The sequence below is a fragment of the Podarcis liolepis genome (genome assembly GCF_965112155.1).
Source record: "Podarcis liolepis genome assembly, chromosome: 12".
In the NCBI taxonomy this organism is placed as follows: Eukaryota; Metazoa; Chordata; class Lepidosauria; order Squamata; family Lacertidae; genus Podarcis; species Podarcis liolepis.
This window is the reverse complement of record NC_139563.1, coordinates 30753294-30768904: the sequence shown is the minus strand read 5'-3', so window position 1 is coordinate 30768904 and position 15611 is coordinate 30753294. Positions and strand designations below refer to the sequence as shown.

At 37.9% G+C, this 15611-nt stretch overlaps 1 protein-coding gene across 11 annotated transcripts in view; it reads right to left on the bottom strand.

Annotated features, from left to right (window-relative positions):
• Positions 1 to 15611, bottom strand: part of PHF14 (PHD finger protein 14) — a 126218-nt gene that overhangs the window by 26799 nt on the left and 83808 nt on the right. For 6 of the 11 annotated variants that reach the window (XR_014517656.1, XM_083467919.1, XM_083467920.1 and 3 more), the window contains one exon: positions 4665 to 4778. The exons of 4 other annotated variants lie outside the window; for them this stretch is intronic. Coding sequence is in view for 6 of the 7 variants with exons in the window: in XM_083467919.1 (XP_083324045.1) it covers positions 4665 to 4778 (114 nt within the window). In the remaining variant the exon portion in view is untranslated. Of the gene's footprint in view, positions 1 to 4664; positions 4779 to 14909; positions 14934 to 15611 lie in introns of those variants that run through there. One more of the 11 variants, XM_083467915.1, reaches the window with a different exon arrangement.

Below are 15611 nucleotides of genomic sequence, written 5' to 3'. Positions count from 1 at the left end.
AAGCTAACAATTATGCTCTTTCATAGGTCAATATGTAGAGCTACTCAGATTAATAGCGCAGCTTGTAAAGTTAATCTTCTTGTATAATGCAAATGACACTAAGTCATGTATTAAATACCTCCTTGAGTAATAGAAGAAATTGGACTAAGTGTACTTTAAAGAAAGGCAGAGACTGTGAAAAGGTTAAATAAAGACAAATGCCCCGGATTTGTGAAAATGTTTTAACAGAAGTAATTCATATTTAAACTAGAAGTCTTCCAATTCAGCTACCTCAGCTTAAACATGCATACTAATAAATTAACTTGCAAGGCAATATTGTTTTTTCTTGCTTTCTCATACATTTTTTATTTAAGTGATTGCTGTAACACAATTTCGAGTTGCTTTTTATCATTTAAAAAGAACACAACAGCATTCTAAATGGGGGAAGAGGGAAATTGATTTTTTAAGAAGAGGTACATGACTAAGAAAACCAAACTAAACCAAACCAAACTGCAATTTCATTTATTACAGGGAGAGAGATGAGTTAAAAGCGGCAAGTCAAAAGGGCAGGAAATCCATCTACGGTTGGTGGCTGGCCCTTCATGGCTCAATTTTAGTCCCATCTTCCTTACTGTACCATAATGCATGAATAGAAGATACAGCAGTGATAGAAATAGTGTTGATGTGTGAAGGCGGAAACACTTGTTATATAGTAAGTCAATATATTTATACCCAGCCCTCCAAATAAACATTTCCAGGATGGCTGAGAAACTAATGCTGAGTGGAAACAACTTTCCTTTAAAATGGAATTAACAGAGCAGATAATATTTGTGTTAACTTTTGCTCAGAGTAGACACATGGAAATTAATGGCCATAAGTAACTTAGGCCCATTAATTTCAATGTGTCTACTCCTGAGTAAAAGTTAGTTGACTACAAACCTTGTCAAGTTAATATCATAATTCTTATTACTGTGCTGCTGACAAGGCAGAGCATTTATTCTTATCATTTTATCACAGATTAATCTAAGTAGGTTATAATCATTTTGGACCAAGGAAGTAAAGAGGCCAATGGGAACTTCTAACCATATAATGTCTATTCAGATTTTAACAGATCATGCTAGGTGCCAGTCTCCTACGGGTTAAAGGAGAGAGATAAAGAGGACAGACAAGGTCAAGTTTGCATGTAACCCTAAGCCATGGTTTGTTTAGCAAACCACAAGTGAACCACAAATTGTCCCACAGTTTATCAAAATAGGATGTTTAGCCAGGTTTACAGAAGTGTGGGTGCTAGTGAACAAAGGAAGCAGGGGCACAGGCCCTAGTAATAATAATATGAATGCTAAAGGTCCTTGTTAGCTATTAGCTCAGTTGCTTAGATGTTATGGAATATTATGTTTTTTTTGTTTTTTTACTAAAAAGCTTGGTTTCTAAGTTAAGGACAAACATGCTATGGGGCTGTTGACAGGTTCAGCTGGGAAAGGGATTTATGGCAGCAGTGAATTGTCAAGAAAGCACATGTGAATTCTGTGATTATCAATGTGCTATGAGAATAATGTTCATGAGTAGTGTATATGCATGTTGAGAGAGAATGTGTAGACAACAAAAAATTAAGTCTTCCAATTTCCAATCACTTCTATAGAGTTTTTTTATGATACGTTCTAATATTACCACAACAGCTGTAGAAAATTTATATTCAGAACTGCACAGTAAAATCAAGTTTGGGCAGTACAACGCTATTTGTATTCTCCACTCAATACTTCCAGTACTGGTACCAGAATTGTAAAATTGCACACAGTGATTGTAATCAAACCAGCAGAATGTAGCAATTAGTTACACCCATAAACTAGTGTAGAAGAATATTTAGAACAGCATGAAACAATAGCAGAAATTACAAGAAGAAATAAGTGTTATCATGCTGTACAGAACATAACAGATACTGCTTCCAGAAGTCATTTTGTAAATATTATCATTATTGAGCTTTCTATTAGTTTTTGTAATTTAGTGTTCTGGCCTTACAGTGGAAATAATGGGGAAAGGATTTGTAGCTGGGATTTGTGTTTGCCTTTTAACATTTTCATTAATGGAAAGGAAGAGAAGAGCAGGAAAACTGCACAACTTAAAGGAAGAAGGGAATGTTGGCTTTTTGCAGACTGCAAGCAGTTAAAGAATATCATAAACACATGATGATCAAGCCATGAAATGGGATATAAAATTTAGTGCGTGCTCTGTATCAAGTCACAAAGATTTTATCTGAAATATATTCTATTTTAATACACATTAAGGCCGCAGATGAAAAATGTTCTCAACAAAATTGGGGAAAGGATCTACAGAGGTAAATTTCTCCAAAAGTTTGGGGTTTACTTTTTTGAACCTGGAAGGCAGTTGGCTGAGCTCAATGTTGGGGGGGGGGGCAAGGGCATTAAACAGTTTAAAAAATTAAATAAGATCTATAATGTTGGAAACAGTGACTTATCATATTGTACTGAAACCAAATTGATCTGCACTGTACTGTACACTTCTTTCACATATGGTGCATGTATTGTGCAGAAAGAGGTACGCTTAAGCTCAGTTGATTTCAACGGATTGAGGCATGCTTCATTCAGCACAGGACTGGGCTATAAGCTGCTTGCGGCGTACGTAACATCATTATTAGCAATAGTAGTTTATTTATATGCTACTTTCCCATAATTGTGCTCAAAGCATCTCACAGAAAGAGCAGAAACAAATCTAAGTTAACTTAGGAAGATGACATATCATTACCCATTAAAAAGCATAATCTGTTATTACTGTGAAGAGTCTGCAGTGCCACAAGCACGGAATGTCTATTAAACCAGGAATGGAGTCAAAAATATACTTTGATACTTTCCCATTAGATCAGCCTTCATGTTTTGCACAGATCTTGTATATGAAAGTTGCATGCAGAAAGCCAAAATAACAGCATATGCATACCAGTATTCCACAATGTAGTCATTTTCTGTTTCACAATGCAGCTATGGAGATTATGAAATAGTATATACTACTGTGAAATAATGATTGAATTCTATATGTTGGCTGAATCCAGGGATATGCACACCAAAAGGTCTGGGCAGAAATTGCTTTCTCTACCCACTTATTTTGTTAACTGGACAATAGGGTACAGTAGACTAAGCTGGGGCATATGATCACTGGAAGGGGTAAAGAAGATTTTATCTGTGTATTTGGTAATGGGTGTTTAGTTGCATTGCTCTTTTTAACATTAATTTGCACACAGAAAACACCACACACATTTAAAATAGTTTTCTGCCTTGAAAAATAACCCATTGAATCCATCCAATATTGCAGCTTTAATAGCTACAACTATAACGAAACACAAAGAATGAAGGCCAACAGTGTAAAGGCCTGTTTTCCAGTCTCTCAAAGGTAAGAATTTTAAGTGAGGAACTTTTCAATTACAGTCCTGGAGAGAAACGAGGAAATGTAAGGAAGCCAAACCACAAGCCTAAAGGATGATAGGCAGCAATTGTCAATTCCAGTCTTCCGTGTACAAGGAACTCCAACATCAGACAGAGCTAGAATGAGAAGGATGATACAACCTCTAGCGAAGGGAGAGAACAGGACAGAACAGTAACTGCATTTGAGTGGCTTCAGGGTTGTTGTTGTTGTTTAATAGCTCCAAGCACTTAACAGTAGCAGAAGGAGGTTAAGGATGGAGTGGAAAGGTCAGTTCCTATTGTCAGTTCTATCCAGACAAGCTTGAGTGTAGGTGAGACGGCTTGCACACAAAAGTCCCTGTCCGCAACCCAAACCCTCACTTCCAACAGAGACCTATCCAGTTAATCCACTCCAGTTTATAAAACCAAAGTTTAATAGTTGGCCACTAAAATGTATAGATTTATGGATACCTTCTACCAGCATCCAAATGGTCCTCGCAGGAAACTTCTCAAATGATTCAAAAATACTTTTGTGGCTGAGCTACAGATCTGTTCCTGTCAACCTCTCATCCGCCCAGACAAGCACAAATGGGAGTCCCCAGAAAGCAAGGGTTTAGGATAGTACTAGAGTTATTTAATGTTGCTCTTCCTTCTTCCCAAGACTCTACTTACTCAACAATTCCTTTGATGCTCAATTTGTTTTAGCACATTTACTTGTGCATTTTAGCCCTAAATCTATAGATTGAAGTTTCATTATTTCAGTGACTTCTTTTATTATACTTTGAAAGCTAAGAGTTTGGCTAAGTGAGAAGATTATGGCAGCCAGAAGTCATTGCCAAGCTTACCTTTCATCAGAATTCTGAAATCTATGTGGATAGATTTACTAAGTAAAATCCTCTGAGCTAGCTTTTTCATGACATGTAATTTCATCTCCAAAAACGGGTCTACTCAAGCAACATTATATGAGTGAACCTATGTGACTACTGTGGACATCAGAAATTGATTTTACATGCTATCAAATATTGGAAAATTGGATACCTGAGGAGAAGAGAAAGAGCCTTCCTAAATGGTGGAATTCACCCAATTTTACTTCAGCACATGAACTTGTTTTATAGGTGGATAGTAACTTTCTGGAAAGCCTGATGTGTGGTTTAGTTTCACTGCTTTCTTGAAATGGAATCAAAGCAATACAAAAATGAATGAATAAGAATAGGAGAAAACCTCTTAAGAGTCCAATAGTCAGTTCATTAACAGAATAGACACGGAATGTCCTACCTCTTCTGGATATGTCTGTGCCACCGATACCAGCTGTTCAGAGCTACTTCTTGAGGTAGAGGGTACAACATTAGTTGAGGCCTCTGATACCACCTCATTTGACGGCTCGGAGTCCTGAGTGCAACAGAGACAAATAGACTCCTCAGTAGTGTGCTGAGGTGACTGAAGGTATGGACACAACAAATCTCTATATTTTGAAAATATATTCTAAGCTTCATTTCCCCCCTTTCTGTTAAACTGAAACCATTTAGCCACTGTTTAATCAAAGCATTATGCACGAAACATGGGAATTCTGCATCCCAACCCGTGGTATAAGAACATGAATACAGTATGTATATTTAGAATATTTTCCCTCTGTACCTCAAATACATAGTTCAACAAGTAACCTCAAGGAAGAACTGAACAAACATGGTATTCAAATGTTGCATATTACTTTAATGATATTAAGAAGAATCCACTTCCCCCAATTGTACTAGAGTTTCTGAGTGAAATCTGAATTGGCCATAGAAATAAAACTTGATAGGAACTCAAGCTGTACTTGTGGCTAACACTCCATGTTAAGACTGAAGGCACAAGGAAAAAATACCGGACTAGGGAGGGAAACTTTACTACTATGCCAATTTATTGCTACAGGATCCATGATTGTAAAGGAATTGGAAACCTCTGAGATTTACTGCTCAAAAGTATAATATAACTTCTAGTTACCATTATAAGACTTTTAATGGCCTCCTGATAGTTTCTGCATTTATTAATGACCTGAATTTGTTCATGCAAAGTTTGCAATACCAGTATATTCTACTAGAAACAGGGTCTTCAGAAAGAAGCGCCCTGTAAGAAATGTACAAGACTTCAACACTTTAGAGTTTTATATGAAGTCCCCCAGCCCCTTAAATGGAAGCAGAGTGAAATGTAGGAATTATCTGGGTGAGAGAATGCTAGTAGGATGCTCTTGCAGCTCATTGGTTGCTATGGACATCCAGCTGCAGTGTGCATAAGAAAAATGAGAGTTTTAACAGTTCTGCTTCCTCGGTGGACTTCAAATCTGGAACAAAAATATTAATCTGCGACAAGGTGGTTTTTTGTTGTACTGGTCCTTTCAAAGTTTTAGATGCCATTGCAAAGAATGCAAGCTATGCACATGTGATTAATCACTTTACTTCCATGCAGTCATTCATTAGAAAGAAATCAAGTGATGCATTGCTGAGCTTTCCCCCTTCCCATAAAGAATCAACTCTGAAAATAAAAGGCAGGTTTTAATGACGGTGCTGTTCAATCAACTGTTTTCGACCAAACTGTGACACACATAAACTCGGCTTCAAATGAAAGTGAAGCAGAGTGATCCACACACATAAGAAGATCCAGCTGCCTGTGGATCTGCAGTTACAGATATCTGTTTCTTGCTAACGCCAATACTGTCAGAAACACTTTCTTGTTCCACACGTCTTGTCAACTATTGGAAAATGTAGGATTATCCAATTAATCCTTTGCATTTCTTTCCCAACCACATCTTAGGATGCTAATTTTGTCTGCACAGAGCCAATGTAGCAAATCTCATTCATGGAGCAAACATAAATTTATACATGGAATACAACTATACCACCAGCATCCATGCTTGTTTGTATGGATTTCGTACATGCTTGGGAGCTAAGGCAGGGAGCGCATCAACAACATCACTAACTTCCTTTCAGCCAATGGAGCTAAACCAGCATTACTAAAAGTATAGGAAAATTTTATAAACATAAATATATAGCTTTAGTACCATACAAATACTTTCATTTGCATCATTCCACAGCAAAACTCTCACTTGTATATGGAAATATTCCTTACATAATTATTCAATCTGTTTGTTTTGTTGCTTAAACAACATAATGTTACATTTTATTCAAGGGAGAGTCATATTTTCTGAGCAGCATACTGAGAACTGTGTATCTGCTACTGTGTATCTTGCTAATAGAAGATATTGCTGTTAAAGGATAAGAGTTTTAACCTTTCAAGAAAAAAATGTGGGTTGTATCCAGAGTGCTATGGCGATGTTCCAAGGATTTGTTAGCGCAGTGGAAAAGTCTACCCTTCTCTATCCCCTGTATGGCCCCTACAGATGTTCTCCTAATCCTCCAGAGCAGATCTGAGAAGGGCATGAGTCACACGCGGAGAGAAGTTCTGTTGTGCAAGTGAAAATCCTTGCACTAATGGAACAAGTGCACTGTACACCCCTCTACGTCTCAGGAACAACACAGAATAATGTAGAAAATATTTCAGGAAAAATTGGTCTATCAGTTCAATACTGTTTACTCTGACTGGAAGCAGCTTTTTCAGACTAGAGTCTTTCTATGGCCTTTACTCAAAGTAAATTTTGATCTCAACTTAGCATCCCCTATTTGAGTTCAGGCTACTACTTTTGAGTTCCTGCAGCCTCTCTTCTCCTGCGTCTAACAACCTCTGCAGGCCTTGTTTCCAGTGCAGACCTGCATTCTTTGCACGCCACCCAGTAAGGAACAAGCCACACAAAAAACAAGTGGCCTACAGCTATGTAAATTTATTCTTGGTGATTATGCCACACAGAATATTGTTAACTCTATGGATTACTTTTATGGCCTGCAAAACGTTTGCTAGCTAGAAACCATACAACTAGCAACTTTTTAAGAGTGTCAAATGCCTACACTGGTGGCTGCTAACCAAAAGTAAGTGGAAGATTCTGTGTGCAGGCAAAAATGCTCCTCCACCTCACCCAAGACTTTAGGTTTGCTACCTTTCCCCTTCTGGCTGCACCCCCATATATCATTGAATTTCACTACACAGTGTCCTTGGAGCTTCCGAAGCTACTTTTCTAGGAGGGACAGGAATGCAACGGAAAAAGGGAATAGAAAAGCCTCCATGCAAGTTGATCGAATGAATTCTCAAATACATATCACAGAGAAGTGCTGATGCACAATGGAAGACAACAAATGTGAAATTAATCCTGAATGGTCTGCAGGCAGAAAATAAAATCTGGATGTATGAAGTGCTAAGTAATATGAAACCGTAAAGCTCTCAAGGTAACTGCATCTGGAAAAAAAGAGTAATAGCATGCTACAATACTCCCTTCACCTCTATTCAGGTCACAGTAAAAAAGGTAAAGGACCCCTGGACGGTTAAGTGACTATGGGGTTGCAGTGCTCCTCTCACTTTCAGGCTGAGGGAGCTGTCATTTGTCCACAGACAGCTTTCCGGGTCATGTGGCCAGCATGACTAAACTGCTTCTGGCACAATAGAACACAGTGATGGAAACCAGAGTGCACAGAAACACCATTTACCTTCCCGCCACAGCGGTACCCATTTATCTACTTGCACTGGCACGCTTTCAAACTGCTGGGTTGGCAGGAGCTGGGAAAGAGCAACGGGACTCATAGCAAGAAAACTTAGTGAGTAGGCTCTGAGGGGCCCATTATAAGACAATACAAGTAGGCCCAAACCTAAGGTTGTATGATAACACTGAAGTTATTTGTTTGTTCATTTCGGTGGGTCATTTTATTCAATATCAAGTCAACACTATTACATAACAAAGAGTCACTACATTGTGACCTATATATAGACATTCATAGTCACCACCATCCACCCACCAACCAACCCATATAAAGGTCCCACAAACGCACAAAGGGACACAAATAGTAAGGAGCAGAAAATGGGGGAGTGGCAGGAGACATTGCTTGGTGTATCTCTAAGTGTGCTAGCCCTTCACAATTTCTAATGACTATGACAATAAGAAAGCACTAAACTTTTGTCAGTTTTGATGGTGCAATCATGATTCTCCAAGGAATAATGTATATGTACACCACAAGTGTAATATAAAATAAACGTTATGAAATTTCCAATTACTGTTTACATTCATATTTGTACATAGCACAAAAACATACTTTTTTTAAAAAAAATTGATGCTTCTGAAAAAAGGAAATTTCTCTCTCTGCAACATGATACATTTGAATATATTATGTTAACTCTTATCAGTTTTCATACATCATCCTTTACCCTGGATTCGGCTGAAAATTACGCAAGCCATAAATTAGCTTTAAACAAGCTTTGAATCAGGCTCGAGCTAGTTTTCAAATTAAAAAGCCGTCAGTATATTACAAGGTGCTGTCATTTTATTACCGCAATCAATTCAGTGTGGCCTGAGGTATAAGGAAAATGGATGCTGTCTTCATTTGCAAAGGGTTTATCTCCTGCACCAGGCTCTGAACTACTTGACTGCAGTAATGAATTGGGAACCAAAGTTACTAACAAAGACTTTCAAAAACAGCAAAGCTGAAGACAGTAGTTCGTTTTTAGAATCACATAATGGGAAAAAGTCCTTTCTTGAAAGAAATGGCATGAAACCATTTCTTATAAAGTGGAAGGATAATGGAAAAAGAGCTACAACTTTTTTTAGCACTAGTTATCTCAGTTTAAAATATTCTAAAAGTTCATTTTACAGCCTACTCTATTGCTCCCAGTTCCTGACATAATTTTTGAAGGACATTCATGAGAATCCTTTTCTACTGTATACTATTACAAAATTGTTCAGATGAATATAAGGAAGCACTTGTCTATTTGGATTTCCTTATATTAAGATATGTGGAACAAAAAAGAAGCAATTAATACTAAAATTTGTAAACCGCTTTGAGATTCCCCCCCCCCTTAATATCAAATGGTATAATTTCTTTGTGGAAGAAGTTTTTTTAACTAGATTGACAGAGGCTTCAGGTTTTGGGAGAAATGATCAGGAGGTACATAAATGCTTTACATTTATAATTTTATAGTTCCACAATTATGTCCAAAGAGGAAACTGACTGGAAGAGATATGTAAGTTCGTCATTGCATTACCCCTGGGAAAGTTTCACTATAGTATTAAAAGGGCAAGCCTCCAGATATCTGCTAGACACGGCAGTGCTCAAACATGTGTTGATCATGTGAAGCCTATCAATTTTTCAACTATCAATGTATGATTGATTTGAAGGAAAGGTCTATCACTTTGAATGCAAAAGGTCACAGGTTTAAACTTTGGTATCTCTAGGTAGGGCTGTGAAAAACTCTGAAACTGTGAAAAATTGCTGCCATCGCAGTGGACCAGGCATGGCCAAACTTGGCCCTCCAGTTGTTTTGGGACTACAACTCCCATCATCCCTAGCTAACAGGACCAGTGGTCAGGGATGGTGGAAACTGTAGTCCCAAAACATCTGGAGGGCTGAATTTGGCCATGCCTGCTGTAGACCATACTGTGATTGATGAACCAATGGCAGCAAGCTATATTCCTCCACACATCTGAGTAAGTACACTTACTGTAAGTTTGGCTTTAGCCTACCATAGATAGTACATTTATTATTATTATTATTATTATTATTATTATTATTATTATTCCTTTATACATTCATAACCATACACCACAAGGTTTTTGAGACAAATATATACCTGTATATACCCAGTATACCTGAAGGAGCATCTCCACCCCCATCATTCTGCCCGGACGCTGAGGTCCAATGCTGAGGGCCTTCTGGCGGTTCCCTCACTGCAAGAAGTAAAGCTACATGGAACCGGGCAGAGGGCCTTCTTGGTAGTGGAGCCCGCCCTGTGGAATGCCCTCCCATCAGATGTCAAAGAGATAAACAATTACCTGACATTTAGAAGACATCTGAAGGCAGCCCCGTTCAGGGAGGTTTTTAATGTGTGATATTTTAATGTATTTTTAATCTTTCTTGGAAGCCGCCCAGAGTGGCTGGGGAAATCCAGCCAGATGGGCAGGGTACAAATAAATTATTATTTTTTATTATTATTATTATTATTATTATTATTATTATTATTATTATTATTATTATACAACAAAGGCATCCAAAATACATACATCAAAAAGTCAAACTAACTAAGAATAGTCATACATAAATATCTAGAAAGTTAAAACTTACAACCCCTCACATGACTACAGTATGATCCACCATTAAAAACAAACTAGCAAGCAGCAAGAAGCAGACAAGAAAACATCCACAATTAAATGCCTGGAGGTAAAGAAAAATCATGATCTGGTGCCAGAATGAGGGCTTGCTTCATTGGGGAAAGTATTCCGTAATGGGCTACTGAAAATGGTCCTCTGTCCTGCAGCCACCCTCTGTATTTCTACTGGAAGAAGTGCTCTGAAGAGAGCCTCTGATGAAGACCTAATGACCTGCATATGCCACCAAATTTGAAGCCACAGATCTCTGATTTGTTGTGGATGCTTCTTCAAGCCACAAATAAGGAGTTTTGTATGGGCCTGCACCTGAGGTATGATAAATGGACATGTGGCAATGACGTAGTATAAGTAGACATTGCAACCATATAGCAAACAGATATGCCAAAGTTGTGCAACTGTCTGTAGGACTTCAGTTCATCCTTTTCAGCCACTGCTCGCATGCCAGCACTTGTCACTCAATTTATTGTTGCACATTTTGACTATGCGTCATTAAGAAGAAAAGAGTACTACTCTTCTGCTGTAAATTGATCTCTTCTCCACACTGGGTAACAGCTTTATTATTACTCTGGTTGTCACACTTATTCACGGTATTAAGAATAAAAACAAGCATTGGAAGTAAATGATCTTTCTGTGGAAAGGTCTTCCAAAACATGTTACTTACACCCTTCTTTCTATGCTTATTTAGAAACAGGTTTGTCCTATAAGGTTGAAAAATACCAGGTATGAGACAAGACAAAGCAGTCGTCCTATAAAATTGATTTAATGCAAGCTAGCTGAATGTTCCAATGCCATTTAGTTGTAAACTGCTAATACAGATCCTTTTATTAATACAGTGGAAGCCTAGCACAAAGAATATTTTATTACATCTAAGTCAGCAGCATTAAAATTGGGCCTGTTTATTAAAAAAGGAATGAAGAACCCAGCTACCACAGTTTAAGGGGCAAAATTAATCAGCAACCTTTTGCTGAGCTCACAGGAACTGAAAGGTCAAAACTAGTGCGGCTTCAAAAGCTCAGAAATTCTTTACTCTTTGTAAATTACAGGCACTGAAAATTATGTGGAGTGCTACTCTGCTAAAGTCACTGGAAATGCTTTAAGATTGGCTCTGCCCACAGTTGTATCCATGCTACGTAGGGTTATATCTATGAAATGAATCCCTCTACTGATTAGCGCAATCTTAAATACATTTCCACTTAAGCTGTTGGATGACTTTTATATTTCAGACAAAAAACTAAAGTGTCTTTGCAAAAATAGCCCTATGATAGTGGCCCAGACCTAGGATAACACAACACTTCAACAACATTGTGCATTGTTCTGCACCCATGCATGGAACCTTATTGGGAGAAAATATAGGCAACCACTCACTTGACCCACTGAATATTCACACAAGACAACAATCTTCCTGAGAAAAGGGAAAGGAATGTCTTAAGTTCTTCTTAAGTTAGAGTTTGAGATGGTCCCATGCTGTAGTTGCCAGTTTATACAGAACCAAGAAACTTGAGATGACTTTTCTTCTTCTACCCACAATTCTACAATTTCCCATATCCCAGTTTCCCCTGCTTTTCTATCACTAAGATCATCTCTGCCAGTTGTCTCTGCCATCTATTACTATTTTCCATTTTTAACTTGGTGCCATGCTGCTATGTGCTCTAATTTTCCTAACACACATCATCCTAATCTCTAAGTGAAACTCCTGACCTCATCTGCAGTAACCTTATACATTGTTCCAATACCTTTTTTTATCTATTGTGATATGCCCATTACTGCACTCTGAAGGCTTTATTCTTTACTCCTACTTTTTCTGCTTGCCTTACTAACCTGTGATTTTATGGACCTTCCCTTGTCACATTTTTCTGCTTTGACATTGCCTGCCGCATAAAACATCTTTAATGTTTCTATAGTACTTCTTCAAATATGTGAGTTTTCTCATTTGTGTAAGGATACTGCTGTTTGGGCTATAAAAAGATTAATTTCCTCTTAGCAGATTCTATTATTATTATTATTATTATTATTACTACTACTACTACTACTACTATTATTATTTGCTTAAGTTAAATCATTACTTCCATGCCCTTTCCACCATTTTAAAATGGTACTGGACATTTGCAGAGGGCACAGTACATAAAGCAGACTAATATCTACTTCTGGGCAACCCATAATCAAGGAGGCCTCTAATATTTACTATCTGAAGTCCATTTCAGAGTTATTGAATCCTGAGGTGCCAATCCTAATTACTAAAATGCAAGCTGGCCAAATTTGCATATGTTCCACTTATGCTAAAGTATTTTAGATGCATTTAGCAAAATTACATATACTATATTTTAATGAATGCAGTTTGCAGACATCTTGCTGAAGTACTTGTTACTTCAATCTGTTAATCAAGTTAACTCTTAAGGAAGTAGCTGCTCAGCTAGTAACTTCTGGTAGCTAAATATGACAAAGCTTCTGCAGCTATTCGGTGCATATAAAGTTTTCAAGGCAGAGGATGCAAAATATGCAAGACTCTCCAAACATACCCAAAGGAGTTTTCAAACCAGTGAACCACATAATCACTTTCATCCTTTACCAAAGATATGTTTAGTGAAAAGCTAGAGATAAATTTAATTGCTGCCAGAATTTAACAATGCAAGTGCGTCTTCAGGATTTAGAGAAGATATTTTTTAAAGTCAGCTACAACAATCACAAAAAATTGTGCACTCTCTAGGGAGAGTTAATTATAATGCACTTAGAATTATATTCACTTGTTAACTATTTGTGCAAGCAATTTTAAGAAGTAACTTTTAACTGGAAGAACGGTATAAGTAGAGTAATTGAGGTTCTCTTCCCTTCTACACACCAATAGGAACAATCCAGAAATCCCCTGCTATCTTTTGCAAAGAAGATGTAAATGCTATTTAGTCTATTTTTATTTTCAAGTGCAACACTTAACCTTCTCTAGTACTACCTAATCTTATACAGTCAAACTACATTTTTAGTGCTATGTGAAAATGTTTCTTAATAAAAATAAAATTCATTGTAATCTCCCCTCACTCTCAAATAAGAATGGAAGCTTTATACAACATTCACCATCTGCTGTTAACAACTGAAATGTCTTTGCTTTGTTTAATCTGTTGGTTATATTACATATTATTGGTTACCTGCTTTTAAAAACTGGTAGACAGCTGTACCTTTATGATCAGGCTTCACTGTGGACATTCAGAAAAGCAGACCATAAATGACTATTATTACTACGTGAGTTACAAATATTGGTGTCTCTTTATCCTTCTGTATTCAACCCTTGAATAATCTTGAATTAGTAGCAGGGCTGTCTTACCCATAGACGCTAGGGGTGTGGGGCACCCGGGCACCAGGCTCTCAGGGGCGCCAGGCCGAGTCTGGGGCCAGAGAGTTGACTCTGGGGAAGAGCCCGCCCATTGGCCAAAGCACTGTGGCAGGCTCTTCTGCTGCGGGTGGCTCTGTGCTGCAAGTTCAGGAGTGACCGAGCCAGCGAGGCACTGAGGCGGCTGGCCGGCCGACTCCGTCCTCCTACGTGCCTGGGACTGGGCAACCTGCGGGGGGGGGGGGGCGTCAGGCAGATCTTTGCACCCCGGCGTCACATATGCTTAAGACAGCCCTGATTAGTAGGCAGAAATCAGAAGTTACCAATCTGACCCCTGGAATGAGGAGATACCAACTCAACACAAAAGTTTTTAATGTAAACTATGTTGTGGTATGGATACCAAGGTGTTGTGGACTCTGAAGAAGCATGAACTCAGGGCAAAAATGAGAAACGAGCTAAGAGGAAGGCATGTTGGCGAACCTCACTATGATCAACTCCTGCCCGGAAACCTATGTCCCCACTGTGGAAGGACGTGTGGATCCAGAACTGGCCTCCACAGTCACTTACGGACTCACTGTTAAGTTTGTTTCCATGGAAGACAATCTTACTTGGCTACAAGTGATCGATAAAAGAAGAAAAAAGAAAGAAGTCTTATCTGCTGCAATCTCCTACTAAACTGTTAAGTATGATAAAAAACAGTTTCATGTAAAAAATGATAGAGGAATAGGAAATAGCTGTTAGGCACTATGTAGTACACAAAGACGACAGCCAATGGTAAAAATGATTATGAGATGGTATGATAAAACAATCTTGCTTTCAAATCCAATTTGTTGCTACTTCCAGACTTCTTGCCAGAGGTTATAGCTGCATGGATCAGTGTTCTTCCTGCTGGGATTGTCACAAGAGATATCACTATAATGGCTCATCTCCCACACCAAGGAATTCCTCACAGATGATCTCCATCCAGACCCTTCGTTTACACTCAATCATCCTGCCTCGGTTTTAAATACCAAACAAAAGGCAGTGAATCACCATCACTAGTGCATGCTAAATGTCTTTAAAAAGAAAACAAATACATCCAAATTTCCACAGTGATGCATTTAAAAATGTCGTATGAAAAAATGCACACAACTGCATTTTTAAAACAAAAAAAATCCTTATAATGAGGTCTTTGAAACATTTGAATATATCATCTTCCAAGGCTTGTTGGATAATTGCTCAATTTTTCAAGGGCTAAACTTTTGGAAAACCTTAGCATCATATATAGTCATCTACCACTTTTTTTTTTTGAGGGGGGGATTGGTTCCTTTCTGGAAAACTCTATTTGAAATTGCCATTTGTGTTCTACATAGTAAATACAAAGTTTTGTAGCCATTTAACAGTTTATGAGGAAGGTTCTAAGTAAAAGAGCCATATCTATTTTTCCAATAGTCATTCTATTAAAGTTAATATGGGCTCTTGCAATTAAGTAAATAATAACCAAACTTTGCAATCACAGGTTGCTAATAGGAAGTAGTAATGGTGAACTACAATTTGTTGGCAAATTTGCTTATAATTCTATTGTCAGCATGAGACCTTAATTATTAGTACACTCATTTAAAAGCATGTAGTCTAAAGAATCTTACAAGCAAGTAAATTAGATTAAAGAAGTGAATCTAAATGCATGTTT